The sequence below is a fragment of the Rhodnius prolixus genome, unplaced genomic scaffold (assembly GCF_049639745.1).
Source record: "Rhodnius prolixus isolate KJV_2025 unplaced genomic scaffold, Rpr scaffold_1, whole genome shotgun sequence".
Taxonomy (NCBI): domain Eukaryota; kingdom Metazoa; phylum Arthropoda; class Insecta; order Hemiptera; family Reduviidae; genus Rhodnius; species Rhodnius prolixus.
Genome location: NW_027411581.1, coordinates 8965927 through 8985260, shown reverse-complemented (window position 1 = coordinate 8985260; position 19334 = coordinate 8965927). Strand labels below are relative to the sequence as shown.

Here is a 19334-nt window from a genome sequence, read left to right as displayed (position 1 = left end):
GGTGTTCTGAACAGTGGCGATAAACCCCATCTTTTTATGAAATATTTGAACTTCCACTGCCTTCAATTTTTGAAACATCTTTGTTGGCAGAAGCTACAAAATTTTACATAATCTCTTAGAAAAAATGGAAAATTAAAATGTATTTGGTTACAATTAGGTTTTGACGCGCATCTGCAGCTAGTGTAGACTACTAATAAGTTATGTTGACCAGACATAATCTTGCATTTGTGTAACAGTAGTTACGTGTGAACCCTTCAAAAACCTATCCCTTGGAAATTTTTTCAATAAAAAGATGGTAGGGATTTAGCTGGGGTAAAATAAAAATTTTCAAAATTACGCTTTATCGCGGTTTTTGTCAGATAACCAATATACGACTGTCCTGCCGGACAGATTTAATTCATGGTTTAACAGTTTGAAATAAACGCCAAGCATTACAATAAGAGTGCAATCATTTTTATTTTATTTTTCTTACAAATTATAGCCAAAATGTTTCAATTATATATACTTAAATAAATAAGAAATGAAGAAATAACAACTATATATAGTAAATACTAAAACAATAAGTGAAAGCATTTAAATTTTTACATAAAATTACTCCCTCTTCTCTTGGTATTTATCACTATATCTAGTGATCTATTGCACATTTTACTCAAGCTACTTTGGTGTTACCTACAAAACATTTACATTAACCGCCATGAACAGGCACTCTTTGAACTAACGTTTTAATATCGTAAATAAACAGAGAGTATTACTATTGTGTTCAAAATATATTAATGGAATGATCATTTGGGAAAAAATAAAACTGTAAAAACTATTAATTTGTATACATGCTTTTTGCATCGGTTTATTCTTTTAAATGTGGACGGTAAATGATTTAAAAAGTAGTAGAAAAATTATAATATTTTATATACTGTCAACTGAGAGCTTGAAATCAATAAATTAGCATAAACATTTAAAAAACAAATATAATGAGCATTTTAAAAGATACAAGAAAATTGATATTTTTAGTCTGACAATTATAATAAAAGTTCTGCTTTTAAACTATAAAGAAACAACGATATTTACAAAACATTCAAATAAAGAAACAAACATGATTTAATGTCTTTACAAACATAAAATTGAACTTTGAAAGGAAACTTCTTTAACTGTTGCAGTAGAATATGAAAAGAAAAGACAATATGTATCTCATCATATACATATATAAATAAACAGAATTTCTGGTGGTAAAATATGTGTCGACGTAAAAAAAAACTGGACGACTACTTGCCGTGCCATTGACTAGAATCAGGGCTAAGGCCCAGGAAAGAAAGGGCGGTGGGAATTTTCTTGGAAAAGAAAATAACGGCGGCTTATTTAAACACTCATACCGGTAGCAGATGTCACATTACTGTGTGGGTCCGAAGGTACTGAATGGCTTCGTTGAGGTATCGTCTTGTTTACCGCAACTTCTTTAATAGACGTCAAAGTCTTAGACAGCCAAGGAGGCCAAGCAACATTTCGCGATGCTTGCATTTCAGCAAGCGTGGCTCCAAGTTTGTGAGAAAGATCCTGTAAAACAATAAAAGGCATTCATCAAAAAGCGCAATACCTAACCTGAACTGAAGTACTACGTACGTTATTATCGCCAATTTTCGAAAAGGGTAAAACGAAATATAATATCCAAAATTTTCCTTATTTCAAATCCGTAATTAAGATTGAAATTCACCAGTTATAAAAAAAAATTAAACAGAATTCCTAAAACTACAAAAATATAGATTTTCTCTCCATTAAATGATCGATGGCATCAATTTTGAACTCAGTGATACCTTTACTTCCTTATTTTCTCAGATTAATCGAGAATTACAAACACTTTTTGATGTTAGCTTGATAAGGCCGCACAAATAAAAAAATTAATATTCTATAACTGCAAATAAAATAAAACTTTTTCAGCACAGTTCAAGCAATTATAGTTTTTATCATCGTATGGTTGGGTATACTCAATATCTAAAATCCTTTTTTAAAAAAAATCTGCAGAAAACACTTTATTCTATAATAAATTTCTTCAAATAAAATCTTTTTCTGATCGACTTTTTAAATTTTATCTTCCTGCCCATCGATATTTATCCATAAATCCATATTTGTTTTCTCAACCACTATTATTAACGACAGGCATTTTATCCTAAAACAAAGTTACTTAATTTGGGTAATTGAACGTAAAGAACCCCAGAAAAAAAGGCAATGCCTAATTTTTTTTTTTGTACCAATAACTATTTGTTTGGAGCATTTTAGTATTTAATTACTAAGTCCTTCACATTAATTCTGTACATTTTTTTAATTACATAAAACATTCTGAAGCCGTTCAGTTTCTAAATTTTCAAATTATGGTCTTTAAAGTTTTTCACTGTCTACAATAAGATAAGGATACTATATGATGGAATAACCATTTTATTAAAAATCGGATAGATGAGAGGTTAATTCCTGCCAACATGATTGGATTGAAAATTTACCTGATTTCGGCATTCGGCCTCAACTTGAGCTAATTTTGCCTGTGCTAACTCTAATTCCAATTCAGTCACCCTATGTAAGAGACGAGCTTCCTGACTACTAGTGCGACTGCTGCCAATTTCCTGATTTTTAGCTGCATCTGTTGTCCCATTAATTAACGTAGGTGCTTCCATCTTGCTGCATCTTCCACAACCAGATATTACTCCCTGAAAATGTAATTTAATGAAATTCAATAACCTGTATGAAATCTAATTACTGCGCTTGCAATTTGAAATTTACATTTAGAAACTCATATTGATTTCCGTCTTCCCAGTTGAGTTGACATAATGTGCATCACTATGAAAAATAATCAATCAATCAATCAATCAATTGTTTTAAAAGCAATAGGTTCTTTCCACGATATTCGGATCTGAAGAAATTATGACTCCTAATTTGAAAATTCAGTCCTACACAAAATATACTCGTAATAGACCAATAAACTTACAAAAAACATTACCAGTACTCCAAGTGTTGACGAATATTCGTGATAAATCTTCTACAAACCATTGTGGCAGATAGAAAATAGAAGAAATAAAAGAAAGAGATTTACAATTTGAGATGATGAGATTGAACCTAGAAGTGCAGAAAAGTGCTTTCCAAGCATAATCTTTTGCGATACTGATTTGCCAAGTTAGGAATTAAAGGAACTTCTTCCAGCGTTTTTTTTTTTTCCAAAAGAGGATGATAAGGAACTTTACCTATCAAATTTGAAAGGCAGTTCAATTTCTTAAATTGCTAGAAACAAGTGATTTGCCAATTCTAATTGATGTATCATCCACAGAAGTAGCCAGCCGTACACACTAGGAGATCGGCAGAGTAATATGAACCACGCGTGGAATGATTTTGTTCGAAATCATGAAAGCTGGTTAGCTGGATATCCAGGCGATTTAACTTACTACAGAAGGTTACTTCCAAGAAGGACAAGATTATTTTTGATCAAATAAGAAGAGAACTCAAAAATTCAAAGAAAAATTCTATCGATAATTAAAGTAAAGTGAATCAAATTCATTTCAAAAATTGGCAGATAGATTAGAAACGTATAACAGCATGAAAAACAATCTGAAGTTAAACGCACCCACGGCAATGAAGAAAAATCTTCATAAACCTTCTCAAATCTAATTACATAATAGAAGTTATAAAGTCCAATCTGCACCACATACATCCCAAAGTCTCAAAATAGTCAACAGCATTTGGGGAACGCTGATATAGGCACTCTAAAGCTAGAGAAAGCTTGAGTTGAATTAAAGGAAGTATAATTTCATAAAACACAACTTACAATGTCCTGGGATGGTTACAGTAGTAACATTTTGAAGTTACCATAAGGAAGTTCTTACAACTTGCAGGACTTTAACCTATAATGGTATTACCTATTTAGAAATCGTTCTCTCCTTTCACAAAAGGAAGAATTTATTCAGAATATAAAAAGAACGCAAATGGAACATGGGGAAATAATCTCGTAGTACAAGCTCCTTCGCAGCAAGCTCTTGTTTTCTGAAAGAGGAAGTAACCCTACTTTGTACCCACAACTTTAAGTAAGATAGAAAGAAAGGATAACTCTCGATAACTATTTGAGTTAGCGGTTTACCAAACTTATAACGAACATCATTGAAGTTCCCTCCCTCCCGCATCTGAAATTAACCAGGACTCAAGAAAATAATTCACATCAAGGAGGTGGTGGCTAAATCCCATATTTAAACCAAATGATCGCATTTAGGTTCTCAGACATCCGATTTAAATGAGGTCAACAGAAAGGATTTCGAAATTCCTTGCTAGAAGAGATAGTCCTTACTAGAGTTACCAACTTATTGCCTTAGCGAATGTAATGCTCCAAAACTTACCGTGGAGTTAACCTCAATTCATTTCTCCCGCAAACCACTTCGAAAACGAGGACGTCCAAAAAGAAGGATCTCGGTACCTCAATAACGAACCAATTCTGTAACCAAGAATTAAAAGCAAAAAGTAAATTCACGGAACATCAAAATTCGTAACGGGTGAACGAAAAAGAATTAAAAATTCTCTGTTAAGAATTCAGTACTATACGATGCAGTGTCCAATCAATTTATTAGATGGAGAAAACAATTTTGATTAACTTCGTCCAAACTTAAAATTTACCTGTCAAAAATAAAATGTTGGGACTACTTGTTACAATTAAAACAGGCCTGATAACTTATAATGGAAGAATTGTGAAACGGAAAATCTTACCAGTCACATAAACGTGTCTTTATTCTTAAAAAAATAAATAAATACATTAAACTACTCATAAAAAAACAATAACTGACTAAACTCACTAATAAATGATTTAAAGAGGCTCTTGAGGACTGCTGTTCACGATCAAGTCTTTGACAAACCTAGATATAAAAAAGAAATATTTAGTTTAACCCTCAAAATAATTATTTAGGAATTTATACTTTTATAATCTGACTTTCTTACTTCCTTGTATCCATTTATTATTGCTGCATTTTTTACATTATCATTTTCAGCCTTCTGTACTTCTCGTTTTAACATATCTTTGACCTAAAGAAGAATAAGTAAAGTAGTTAACAGAATTAAAATCGAATGTACGACTTGCACCTATTTGCCAAGTGGGGCGAATAATTAGCTATTTGCATCTACTTTCGATCAATTAATTGGCTATTTGCAACTCCTGCAGGTATGAGTAGTTGGCTGTTTATTTGCACATTAATATGTACGTATTTTTAACTTAAATTTAAAATTTATCCTTCTTGGAAGCTTCTTACAGCTCACTGTCCGAAGGCCAATGAAAAACGGTGACGTACTTTAAAGTAATCATATATCTAGAAATTTATTAACCGACATGAACTACTACAGCGTTTTTCACTCTTCTGTAAAAAATCAATGGCAGAGTTGCAGCAGTCTTAAAGTCTTCACTATAGTTTAGTACAAATTTGACAAACACTTCTCGTGGCAATTTAAAAGTGACAATGTTGTAAATGCCATTACCAGCAGTAATCCAATTCACGAGAGAAGACGTTGCCATCTGACATTTTTTGTTACAACTCAATGACGTGAGACGATGGATTAGAAGTTCTAGGAGAGGCATACATACAAAAATATTTATCTAAACACTGCAATAAAAGAAGCAACTTATTTCTCATGTGACAGTTGCAGTCAAATGTGCGTTTCCCAACTAGACGACAGTAGAGTACAGATACTTGATAGTTGTTGATCACGGTACCACACGAACCCTGAAACCTAATTGTCGATACATTGCTGGACTACGCACGGGAACAGAGTGGCCTTATTTTAGATTTTTCTAATCTCCCATCACAGAGCATTTCGAATAAAAACCATGGCCTTATTCAAAACATCGGTTCTAGAAGCTGATGGTAAAGAAATGATAAAATTCCATCTAAAAAATTGTGCATTTTTTTGACGAGTTTAATAAAACTAAAATTTGATTTGTTTCTTATTTCATATTTGTTTTAGTTTTTGTTATCTTAACTTATACGTTTATTATTCTTATATTTAATTATTCAATTTTTAAGAAGCCAAGCAACCAAAATAATAACAATGGGGAAAATTTAAATCAAAACTATTTATAAAAATAAATGCTCACATGTTGTTGTAATAATTAGCTGTGGCGAACAAAAAATCTTTACACAAAAAACTATAGTGGTCCATTGGTGACCGAAACGTCAAACCAATAATATTGTCCATTAAATATAATATTGTCTTTAAAATAATTTAAAGATTGCCTGAGCCAACCTTTACAACAATATACTTATATACCTACCTGTAGTAGATAAAAATACCAACAATCATTTAAATAAACTTTTTGTTTTTACGCTGCCTGTTGCAAAAGGTCCTACAGTCCCGGGCAGCTGTAGTGGAAATAAATATGAATTAAAAGATCCAATTTAAAAAATAACATTACTTGAGTGAGTTGTTCTTCAAGTCGCTTTTTCTCTTCTTCACTCCTAGTCAATTCAGATTTCATTTTCTCTAATTCATTACTATAGTGGTCTGCACTTTCTTGCGCTTCTACAACAATGAAATGAAAATTATTATTTGGACCATTTACTTAAGCGATTGTAATAAAATTGAAAAAGAAGCGTCTTTTTTTGAAAGATTTATATTATTAATTTCCCATCAAATTCTCTAAAGTAATGAACAAATTACTTGTCAAAGATTATTACTTTTGACTGAAGTAAACTAAGTGTAGTTTACTATTAGATCCAACTTTAGCTACAACAAAGAAGAATGAATGCACATTCTTCGTCAACATTTCTTCCATCAAATTTTCCAATTTTGCAATCTTAGCTATAGTTAAAACTTGATCACAATCAAGAAATCATCGTCTAAATTTCATCGTAAAGACAAGCAAGGTTACAGGATGTTCTAAATGTAGAGTAGTATAGCAAGAAAATATGGCAACCCCTTGAGAAACACACATTTTTGGATTAGCAAGGTTTTACAAATTCATTAATAGTCCTTACAGATGGCAATTCTCTTACAGTAGATAATTAAATAACTTAGAAAATAAAATGTATATATAAATACACAATCATTATTACCAGTCTTTTATTTAAATTATAATATTCCAAATAAAAGACTCCAGCTATCTGTAATTGTTATTTAAAGACAAAAAAATTCTTGCTTTGCCACTTACTTGATGGAAAACCATAAAGTTCTCTTCTTTTTTTCTTTGTTATTCAAGTTTCATTAAAAATTACTAATAATAAAAATGAATGCACATCATATAGGCAACACAAACATTCAGAGAAAACTCAAGTTTGAAAATGTTTCAAACCATTTTACTTCTTTCAGCAAAAAGAGAAAGTAAGAAATGTGAAAATAAAAAATTGTTTTACCTTTAAGTTCAATAAATTCTTGTTCATATTTCTTCAACTTTTTCATTTTAATGCTGCACGCAAACTTCATCAGATTTTTAGCAACATCTTCATTTCGACATTTCTTGGGTAAAGTCACCCGAAAGTATTTAAGGATACTCTCGAAGTCAAGCTGCATTAGATCTTTTTTGCACATCTGAGGGAAAACCAATCTTAGATATGAAACACTCATGACCCATAAGAAAGTAAATAACACTTTACTAATCATAAATTATGAAAATAACAACTAAGATAAATATAAAAGTTAAAAATAAAACTACAAAAAATGAAGAGTATAAATTAAATTACTGTAAGAAGAGCCAAAGCCACTTGGAAAAGTGTTTCAGTGCCTTGAAGAAGAAACACATCTATAATGTGAAAAACAAAATATAGTGGGAATCTGGCAGTGTACAACGTGAGGAACCATTGCGAAGCAAACATATGAGATTCAACTCCTTTCTCTCTGAAATGTTGATGCAGCTGAGGTAACTGTTCCTATTCAGAATAGAAATAATTAATATTATTTTAAAGCTTAACTCAAAGAGTAATTAATTGAAGACTTTTGTTTAACATTTTCACGTAAAAATATAATACTAACTTCCATTAACCTGCTCAGTTGATACAGTCTCATGTATAAGCATTCAAATCCATCTTTATACAATTCTCTCAGTCCATAATCGTACATAACCTTCAATAAAACACAAAACGCTTGCTCTTCAGGCATCTGAACAGACAAAAGTTTGGAAATAAAATCTTTGCTTTATGTTATAATTTCAACAATTAGTATTTATTATTTGATAATTAATAATATTAATATTTAAAAGGTGATGCCCACGTATTATACTGTTTCAGAAGGAAGCCCAACCATCCCCTTGACCAGAAGTATCTGAAATCGGTTTCCGAAAAATGTGTCAAATAGAAGTTGTAGAATTAATGCGCAATGAGCATAAAAAGTTAAAAGAAAAATACGAGCCTATAAAAAAAACAAAAAAAATCATAAAATCATAAAAAGCAGATTACTGTATCTAGTAAATTAGAGCTTTCGGCTGGTTTCGTCCAAAAAGCTCAGGTCCAATGGTGACCCTTAATCCATAATCACATTTAAACTTACGGTGATTTTTCGCTATTGAGCTTTTGTTATATTGACCTATTCCCCTCCATTCCATTCACACATTCACAGCATACATACCAATTTGTAAAAACCACATTTTGGGACGTAAAACTGATATTTAGGTGAAAAGACGATTTTGATTTCTTGACACAATCACAATACATTCTTTTACCTAGCGAGAAACTATGGTTTAACTTTACTTACATGGAGCAATAATGTAGCAGCCAGAAAGCTCAATCCTTGGCAGTAACCAACTTCTGTGTCATGAACGGCGTAGGCTTTTGAAAGCCTAAACAAAGCATCCTGCCCACCTCCACCACTTTCCTTAAAGAAATCATGGGCCGGAAACGTTCGATTAATATCTCGTTGTATCACTGTTTCACAATTACTTTCCTGAAATCATAATACAATGTTAAAATAAAAGTAAGCTCTGCAAAAAATTATAAAAATTTTCTGAGAAATTCAGTCACACCAATTTATTGCTTCTTTAGTATTCAAAATTATTAGACTTTTAGTTTTTAACTATTTAAAAATCTTGTTCAAAAATTTTCAAAACTATCTTAGAAAGAAGTATTTCTCGTCTCTATTATTAAATTATTTTTCTAGGATTTTTAAAATTATTTAAACAAATGATGTACATTACAATTCTGGTTGCATTAAAAAAGGCTGACGCCAAAATAAAAGGGAAAATAAATTTAAAAATATATAAACAAAGATTATAAATTTTCATACATTTTAGTAATTAAATTTAAATCTTGCCTGAGTAATGAGAGTTCTGTAATTATCCATTAATGAATTGTCATCACAATTAGCTAATCTTTGCCAAACTTCTCCTCTTAAAGCCTCCGGTACTCCTTGTTTCACCAATGCAGCTAACTGCCTTGGTCGAGTAGCACCCCACTTACTCAAAACTTCAGACCAGGATGCAAGTTCATCTACACTGCAATCCTTACTAACTTCTCCAGTTCCACTCAACATTGGCTCATCGCCATCTATAATTAGCCAGTAAGTTTATGTACCAAATACAACTATTAATACAAATCTACTGTGGTTATACTAAATATACAAAGATGCAAATCTGTAAAAAACGGGGTACATTTTATAGTGTGAATAAAATAGGTGTGACATATAAAATCTGCACAATGTTGCCCTTAAAGGAGGGTTCGGTAAAGTAAAAAGAAATGTTTAAAAATTACTTTTTTTTAAATGCCAGTTTGAATAATGAATCAATTAAACTATGATTACTTTTAAATGAAAGATAAGATGGTATAACCTAAACAATTTCTTACCAGAATTATAATCATCCCTTGGTGTTAGCGTGTCTATCGACGTTATGGACGGAGATCTTATGTAAGATGCGAGGTTATTCAATGTAAGATTTAACCTATTACGATCAATTTCTCCAGAAGTTTCAATACTAACTACCTCATAATTTGGTTCATTGTCAATGCTTGGTACCTAAAAGTAGCAACAAATGGAATGTTTCAAGTAAAAACTAAAATGAGAATTCAAGCATAACACATAAATAAGATGCTGAGACAATTACTTCCTTAAGGTTGAGAAAATAAGGCTGAATAAGAGCTCTTTTTGTGAAATACCAAAACCTATCGTGCTGTCCATAAACTCTAACTTGGGTTTCAACCAATAATCTGACGGGTTCAGTAATTCCTCTCACTACCAAATCTACTGCGACTGTTAAGTAAGCGTTGCCAGCTTCTTTAGAGGTTTCCGTATTCAATAGTTCAAAGGCAGGCTCTCGGGGATCCCACTGTCCAGTAATAACGTAACAGTGATTAGATGATTCTTCAGCAGGTTTGTTTTCTGCTGAACCCATTGAAACCTAAAAAATTAAAAATACTAATAATTTAAACTACTCATTACTACATGCACAATAAAAGAGTTAGTAAAACTCAAGTGTTTATTTTTGTTTAACATTCATTTTTTAGGACATATTAAATGTACTATCTAAAATGGGTTTATTGTTATAGAAAATTCCTCAGAAATCCATATTCATAGAAACATTTTTATTTTATATTCGACATTTCCAATTAGAGAATAGATAGGAAGCTTCTGATTTCTTACATACGAGGGTCATTTGAAAAGTCCGTGCAAAAATAAAAACTACTTAATTTTTTGGGGTAAACCTTTTTTATTTTTCAACAGTCTCCTTTCAGGCTTATACACTTCGTCCAACCTGCTCTAGTTTGTTGATCCCTTCTGAATAATAGGATTTGTCCAAGTCTGAAAAATAGCCATTCGTTTCTGCAATCACCTCCTCGTTTGAATAAAATCTTTTTCCCGCCAGCCATTTCTTCATATTGGGGAACAGAGCCAAGTCTGGAGAATAGGGGGGATGTGTGTATATATCGTATATACGATATATATTGTAAGTAACAACTATACACTTTCTATCACTTTCTTAAAGTACACGATTATTATCCAAAAAACATTAAAACTCAATTAAGAAAAAAGTTGTCCCATTTTCTGACTTTTGAGATGCACACCGATTTGACGAGGGTTGAAGTATGTCTATTAACTCCAATTTGTCGATTCAAATTTGAATTGATCCTGGTGTAATTACGGTACTATACATGAATAATGTTAATACAATTAAACATGTTTCTTAATTCAGCTAATTTTCTTTGATTTTCGTTTCTCTAATTCAGATGGTATCTAGATAAAATATGTACATATTCTGAGTTCATTTACATACGATTAAACTGAATCCGTTTAACAAACAATATCCGCGGATTTTTCTCCAGAAGCTACTGTAAGCTACTGGTTCCAAAAGATAAAAACAAATAAAAAGTAATGAATAAAACATCTAATGATGTACCTAAAATTAAATAATTCTCTAAATCTTTTTACCATATCCAAAAGTTGCATATCACTGTGTTTAACGTGTCGTCCATGAGCTATTAACACGCCGAAACAACGTTTTACTTCCAATCGTTTTTGTGTTTCTGACGCAAGTTGTGTAATAGTCAAGCAGATTTGTTTTTCTATATTGCATCTTAATTTGAAACAACTTCGGTCTCTCGGTACTGTACTGTAACCTCCCTAAAAAATAAAAAGATAGGAAAAATTATTACTATATAGTATAATTCATCAAGATGGTTGGATCAAACAGGCAAGGATGCTTCCAAGTTAGGAGTTCCTAGATGGTGATTGGCGGCCATGGACTGAGAGGAGTGGAGAAAGTTATTGCTGGAGGCCAAGGCCCGACCCAGGCTGTAGGGCCGAAGATGTAGTATAGTATAATTTATTATGGCATTGGAAAAAACAAATAAATTTGTTGATTTAAACGCGGTTTTAAACTCTAGCTTCTTGAAAAGGTCATTATTTGTAAAATTAGTTTACAATTTAAGTAGAAATGACGAATGGGTGCGCATTTTTTTTTATCTGATCTTTTTAAATGGACATTTTTAAATCAGGGAGCTGTTTATATTCATAATTTTCACATGTGAAAATTGCGTGATAAAAAAAAAAGAATTATTTAAAAAAACAAAATCAAATTAAACATTTGCAGGTATATTCATTTCCTTAAATCTGATAAGAACTTTTAATTTTGACATAGCAACTAATTTATTAAGGTATACGAAGATATACTAGTATGCAAAAGAGTATATGAAGTAAAAGGGCACTTACTTTACCATCATCTTCCTTCATTTCCATAGTAAGTTCCAACAAAAACAACTGCACATTTCCTACATTAGAAAGCTCTCCTCCAGATTCAGACGGAAGTTCACCGTTTACAGATGTGCTTAATGACTTGGGTACTCGTTGAAATGCTTTCATAAAACATGATGACACCTGTCCTACCTATGTAACAAATTATGTTGTTAATCATTTTTAAAATATATTCTTTCTAAGAAATTATATGAAAAATATAAATCTAAAATGAAGTGTTTATTTAAAGTATTATTTGTTCGGTCTTTAACTTTGAAAGGAGACTTTTTTTGGCCAAGGCCAAGGAAAAATCACCAATCGAAATGTATAGCATCAACACATATTTTTTTTCGAGGTTCACTTCGGCCGAAAAATTTCACCAAAATCAGTAAAAGAGTTAATAACCTCAGCATTATAAAAATATGTGAGGAAAGACATAATTAAAAAATAGAAGAATTATCACTTAATTTTATAATTATTTTTAAATTCTCAACGACATATTTATTTATTTTCTTCAGATTGTATTTACCATATTGTATTATTCCTTTGTACAGAAATTGAAGGCAATAAATTTGCAGAAACGTCGATATCAAAAAATAAATTTTTCTACAAAAATATTTTATTGACCGCTTCTCAATATTCCGTAGAAAAATCAACTACAGTCGAAAACTAAACCGTCATAACAACTAATGGGTTAATAATTAACTACATTAAATTAAATAATAAACATAACTAAACATTATTTGACGCTAACTTTGATTAGTTGCATGTATTAAATGATTATACAATTCAGTTTTAAAAGGTACCATTATTGGTTTATTGATTAAAGATGGAAGTAAAAAATTTCAGAATAAAGATATTGAACTAAGTATAAATTTTTAAAAGTAACTGTTCTGAACGGAGAAATGTAGAACTGAGTTTGAATTTACTGGTGTTTCTAAGATTTAACTGGGCCTTACTGCTGAATATATCAAATAAATATTGCGGTTGTTGATTCCTGAAGATCTTTTATAAGAAGTTTCCAAGGAAATGCTTCCTTCAGTACTTTACATTCAGCCAACCCAGAAGTATCAAGTGTTCATATGTAGTATATGTTCATCGCTTCTTACATTCAAATTTAACGAAAAGGAATTCAGAAACCTTTGCAATTGTAAATTCATCTCTGCAGTTTAACCTAATACAGTAACGAACAGCAATCAAGGAGAAGAAACATTTAAGTTGCGACCAATTGTTTTCTTAGTGTGACGGGCAGGCTGTTTATTTGTTATATTTTAGTACGGCAACGATTTTGAAATTTTGTAAGGAATGTCACTAACATGATTGTTCCTTGATAAAGTAGTGACACCCAAGCAATTGGCGGAAACTACTAATGGAACAGGGATCTAATCTACAGGAATTTTCAAAATTGAATTAATATCTACATTGTTGACATATCTGGCGCTGATTAATACTTACGCTGATTAGCCAAAAATATAAACGTGCACTCTAAGTATTAAATATCAATAACCATGAAGCAATAAGTTGAACAAAATACACTATCAGCATCTTCGATATTGAAACTAAATATCATCAATAAATATTGTACGTAAAAGTAATCGCCTATTTTTCAGTCGGGTCTTAACGTTCACCTACTAATTGGGTGTCTTGAAGGTCGCGGAAGCACTTACTTTAATACTAAGAAGTAAAAAGTAGCTATCGTGGGATTTGAACTGGTGATCTCACGGATATCGCGGAAGCCACGCTTCCGACCAACCAAACAACCAACTGACCAACATCCGCCTATTCAATAAATACTACATAAAATTATTTTATGAACTATTGTTTGCACCTTTTCATTCACATATCGCTTGTCCTTGATTCATTTATTGATACGAGAGGTATTAATATACATCATTTTTTTTTTTAATTCCAAAATTCGAATAAACTTACTGCTTCTGGTATATCACATCTAAAAACGTGACATTGAAAAATAGAGCTTTCTAAGGATTCACCATGTGTCCATGTAAATGCAAAACATGCAGCCTCATTAGAATTTGGTTTACCATGTGCATAAAAGAGTATATGGCAGATATCATATCTCTGCATAACACTATTTGTGGCTGCGTCATATAAACTGTAAAACAGTGAAAATAAAGTTAATTGTCTAGTTCAGCTGGAAAGCTTAACCTTCATATAATGGTGGAGCATAATGTCAAGGATAAAAGAGGTAACCTACACTACATACGTGCATTGTTATAATTAATTACAGAAATCCAAATGCCAAATAATCTCTGATGAATGGGAATGGAACCCAATAACCGGTACCAAAGTTTTACCATATAATCAAGCCATTCTTAAAAATTATTTTAACAGAATATTAACAGTACGAATGTTTAAATTAAATTTAAAATATCTTAGTTTACAGAATAATTCATTACCTTGGTCAGGTAACGTTCTGTGACGTTAAATGAAGGCACTCTACTTACACAACACATCCATCCGAACAGGATGGAATAGATACGGAAACTTTAATTGCTTCGGCAGTCTGCTCATTCAAAATTACCATGTTTCTTTGAATCTCAGTCTCACTTTTAGGTGCATTCATTTGGGCAGCTCCCAAATAAGATACTCCATGGAATATGGTACAATCTTGTAAAACATCACCTATGAGAAAAAATTCGTTTGAGAGAAACAGCAGAACTTTCAACCTTACATCGGAATTATAAGAACTAGCTCTCTACTTAACAATAATTCATAAATAAAAATGATAATAAAGAAATAACTGACATATTTCTTCAATGTCATCTTCAGGAGAAGAAAGTTTATTGAGATTTGGAGTAGCATCCAACTCCTTTAGCGGATGGTCAATATCTTCTTTCAACATTTCTCCAAGACTCTGCCAAAGACCTTCTAGACTACCGTCACCAGCTATGTTCAACTGAGGCGCAGCGCTTGCGGGCTACGGATAATCAAATATATTAATTTTCATATTTTATACAGTACCACATATTATTTATTTTAATATATTTTTGGAGCTTTCCAGAGGAAGAAGTACTTAGGAGTTCCACCTTAAGGTAAGTGATTTATTCGTTTTACCTCCTTTAAGTATGAGAAATAAATTGTTGATGAAATTCATAATTAGAAGAAAACCCCTCCTTACCGATCAGAACCATGAATTTGTTAAAAAAAAAATTCGTATACAGATAAAAATAAAATAAAACACCTATCATGAAATTTTTCTGGAAGCTGAGAAATCCGCCTTCCTTAAATGGACCGTAATTATATAAAGAACCTGTGTTGTAAACCACTAACACTTAGCAACATTTCGAAGTTTGAAGAAAAAAAATTCTGCAAAATTTTGAAAATTGAGTTAAGAAAATCTTGGGTTTCATACCAGATTTTTTTTATTTTACATTTACTTTGTAGATTTTCCTGAATCGATACTGCAACAACCTGCAAGTTTGTATTGAGCAGCACGGCACCATAAACATTGCCAAGGGTAGGCGATAGCTAAAAAAAAGTTTAGTAACGGAAAAAAAGTACAGAAAAAATGGTTCGTTGTCCATGTGCAATCGTCACACTTAGAAAATTTTTTGTTAAAGTTTAACTGATGAATGTTTTTGAATGGAATATTACGATTTTTTGTATAATCTTCGGCGGAAGTGTTACTTTATAGATAAAACCCAAAAGCACATAATTATCATTTGCCACTTACCTTTCACTAACAGGACCACACTCTTCTACCCAGTAAAAGAGAAAGAAATCTGACGTGAAAAACTTGCAACCCTTTCTTTTCTACATTTCTCGTCTTCTAACTTATTACTTACCGCTAATATTAAATTTGAAACATTATGGGAGGTTGAAAAACAAATAACTTTTTGTGAACGTTTCAACAAACTTTCGTGACTTCTTTAGGACTGTATTAGAAGTGGTGAAGGCAGAAATTTTTAGAGACAGTGTTTGTAGAACCAATAGATAGAGAAAAATATTTAGAAATAAAATGAAGATAAATCTATAACATAAAACTCTAAGAATATCTATATATTCTGGAATGTTTTATGAATAAGTGTAGGCCTTGTTGTGTGATTAGCAATAAAAAAATTAGATTAGGACACATAATTAGATCACAGAATGCACGCTGATCTGGACGCAGGTTAGGGCTCTAAGCCTCGCAAAATTGCCTTCAGTTTTTCTCTTAGAAGCATTGAACCACATTGAAGCGTCTTATTTACAAAAAAGTTTCGAAAAACAAAAATCCAAAAGAACACAAAAATTAACATACACCCATGACCTTTGCACTGATTTTCGTCGCATCTTGCGACAAGCATGATCATTTTGCCATTTTTCTTTTAGTTACCTGAAAGAAACATTTTGGGCTACAAAGGAAATTTATGATTAATTCAAAACTTCAAATATAATATATATTTGTGATTAGGTCCGCCCTGCTGGATATTGCAAATTTTATTTCAACTAATTTTATTCTATTTTCGACGCGGGTGTATGTCTATCTAATAAATAAATCAGTTATATAAAAGTAAGGATGTTTCCAAAAAAAATGAAACCAATATACTTACTACTGTTCCACCATTAACTATCTCAAACTCATCACTCGCAGTTGCGGAATCATTAGATTTTATACTTATACTATCCTCCATTAGAACAGTGGTTACTCTAAAACAATCAAAAGAAAAAATACATTTCCATACATTAAAATAAACAATGAAATAATATTAAATAAACTGAAGTTATCTTCAGACATAAAGACTAGGATTATTTTGAAATTAAAATTTATTTTAAATTAATAATGAAGTCAAGACTTAGAATTAATCATGCATCAATAATAAAATCGTTTTAAGAAGAAAACAAAAAACCGGGAATAAAAATTGCCCATGCAAAAAACTCAATAGGCCAAACTAATGAAATCTATTTGTATTCAAATTTTTAGCAGTAAGAATATTTAATACTTCTAGGGGGATCTAATAGATTAACATTGGCCTTGACTGGAAAGATTCAATAAGATCTCGAAATAAATCTTTAAACTTATAAACCCAAACCGGTTTTAACGGTATATTTCTTTATTTCAAGTTTTACTGTTCCCTTTGCCCTTATATTTTACTACAAATATGCATAATAGCTGAACAAAATGAATCGCAAAGTGGCGAACCTTTCTAAAATACAACAATCCTGGGGAAAAAATATTGATATACCAATTTGTCGTTTAGGAAACAGCGTTTATCTTCTTCAATTTTTTACTTTTAAACAGGTTTTGGAATGAATGTTCCAGCTCGTAAAACTGTGTTATATGCAATGTATTATTTGTAGCTGCTGGCAATGATGATTAATTTAAGAAAGCTTCATGCATTCAATAACTAATCACATTTTAGTCTAGGAAGATGAGTAAATGAATATCTTTAAAGAATACATTATAAATTTCGCCATACAAAGCACTCTAGACTTTTAGCAGCTATTATGAATGTACCTGCTAAGAAATAAACTAGTTCTTTTAAATAATATTCAAGTAGAACACATAATGGACACTGAAATATTAAAAAGAAATTTAATGAATTCAGATTGTTCTTTGTTCAAATATTTTACCCCCTCAAGACCAAATCAAATAGCACCCAATTGTATAACTTGTTTATACCTAAAACGTACCTTAACCACCATCTGTGATCATGTTTAAAAACAATCAACGAACATTTTATAATCACTAGCTTTATTTATTGAATTACTGAATGTGATAGGGCTCATGTAATGGAAACTCGGTCTATATCAAAAATGTCAAACATCAGCTGATTCAGTTTCCTCCTAAACCTGTAAAACTTAATGTTAAATTAGCTGTACTTAAATTTTACAACACATTAGTTTCACATAAATGCCTAAACAATAATAAATTCTTATCCTACTCTACCTAAAATATAATATAGTAATAATAATAATTATTATTATTATTATTATCAGTGGCATGATTTGCTGCAATCAAAGGCGGGATGTTTGAAACATAGAATTCAATATCAAAAAAGTGGATTCGAAATTGGAATTGACTAATTACCAAACAAAATGTTACTCATTATCGTGAAGCAAGTAAGTATACTATTTTCAAGTTGTGAAAATTCATTTTTGTAAGCACCACACAAAATTTAAATCGTATATTTTATTATCGCTTCATTTTATTGCAGTCGTAGTATGTATGCATGTTTTTTCTGCTCTATACGGGATCAGACTTTATCAGCAGATAATTTCTCATTCAGATTCAGAGATTTTAACTTTTAACTTCAGGCACTTAGAGGGCCTTAATTGTCGAAAAGTTCAGACATTTTTTTATAAGTGCGACAGTACTAGTTACGTTTTCATTACTCACCATCGGCAGAATTCAATGTTTAAAGAATGCAATTGATGGCTGGATTTTTTCACCTGCTCATTAATTGATGTTTAAAAAACAATAATAAAATAACCCATTGTTATATTTACCTTTTTATATTTAAAGATTTCAATAGTGTTTTTTATTAGTTCATTTACATTAAAATTTCCAATTCCTTTGGTAATATTTTTTTCGGCAATTGCCTTATCTTCGGAGAGTCCAGATGCACTTTGATTCATTTTAAACTGAAAAATGGCCTTACCTTTCCAGTCAAAAATTTTCAACTCCTGGACAACCTATCATTGCTGTATTACCGCATTTGTAGGCAATATTTTTAAAGTGTGAAATTTAAATTTATGAATCACAGTCAGGTGGGAAATAAAAGTTTTATTTCATTGAATCATAGTATTATTAGTGTCCACAGAGATAATGGCTTTAATTGAAAACGAAATTAAAATCTCCGTCTCTCTTAATTCACTTACAATTTAGAGAAATAAGCATAAATTAAAACCATAAGACAAAAGAAATCTATCTTCAAGAAAGCTTGATGGAAAATTTACATATTCCCATTTATTCAAAAAATGATCTCTATTTGTCGGCTAATTAATAAAATTTTAGTGTGTCCCCTTGTGCTGTGGCAAGGTATCTTTATGATTATTACATCCGCCCTAATATGTATTCTTTTATCCAGTTGTTAATGGATTGCAACATGCATTATTTAAATTTATCTTTATTATTACATAAAATAATGTTCAAGGCAAAAACTGGAAATCTAATTCAGTACCACAATACAATTCTTAACTTCTCGGGCCGCGCCTCTAACCACTTGGCCACCATGGCA

At 31.2% G+C, this 19334-nt stretch overlaps 1 protein-coding gene across 3 annotated transcripts; it reads right to left on the bottom strand.

The window, feature by feature from the left end:
- Nucleotides 1-431: 431 nt before the first annotated feature.
- On the bottom strand, nucleotides 432-17937 carry LOC141456204 (rab GTPase-activating protein 1-like). Of its 3 annotated transcripts, none has more exons than XR_012459691.1 (20): nucleotides 17788-17937; nucleotides 16707-16803; nucleotides 14920-15091; nucleotides 14619-14796; nucleotides 14083-14266; nucleotides 12133-12306; nucleotides 11353-11544; nucleotides 10031-10324; nucleotides 9774-9942; nucleotides 9244-9476; nucleotides 8689-8877; nucleotides 7972-8097; nucleotides 7683-7868; nucleotides 7356-7530; nucleotides 6419-6525; nucleotides 4954-5037; nucleotides 4812-4871; nucleotides 4362-4456; nucleotides 2487-2690; nucleotides 432-1548 (listed from the first exon to the last, which is right to left on the bottom strand). XR_012459691.1 is itself a non-coding variant. In XM_074132078.1 (20 exons), exons 3-20 carry the CDS (start codon nucleotides 16785-16787, stop codon nucleotides 1354-1356), a joined length of 3003 nt encoding a protein of 1000 aa, XP_073988179.1. In that variant the 5' UTR covers nucleotides 16788-16803; nucleotides 17612-17669; nucleotides 17788-17924; the 3' UTR covers nucleotides 432-1353. The 3 variants fall into 3 exon arrangements, 2 of the variants coding, with proteins under 2 accessions (XP_073988179.1, XP_073988097.1); XM_074132078.1 differs by lacking the exon at nucleotides 4362-4456 and adding an exon at nucleotides 17612-17669 and having other exon boundaries at nucleotides 17788-17924; XM_074131996.1 differs by lacking the exon at nucleotides 4362-4456 and having other exon boundaries at nucleotides 17788-17935.
- Nucleotides 17938-19334: the final 1397 nt, after the last annotated feature.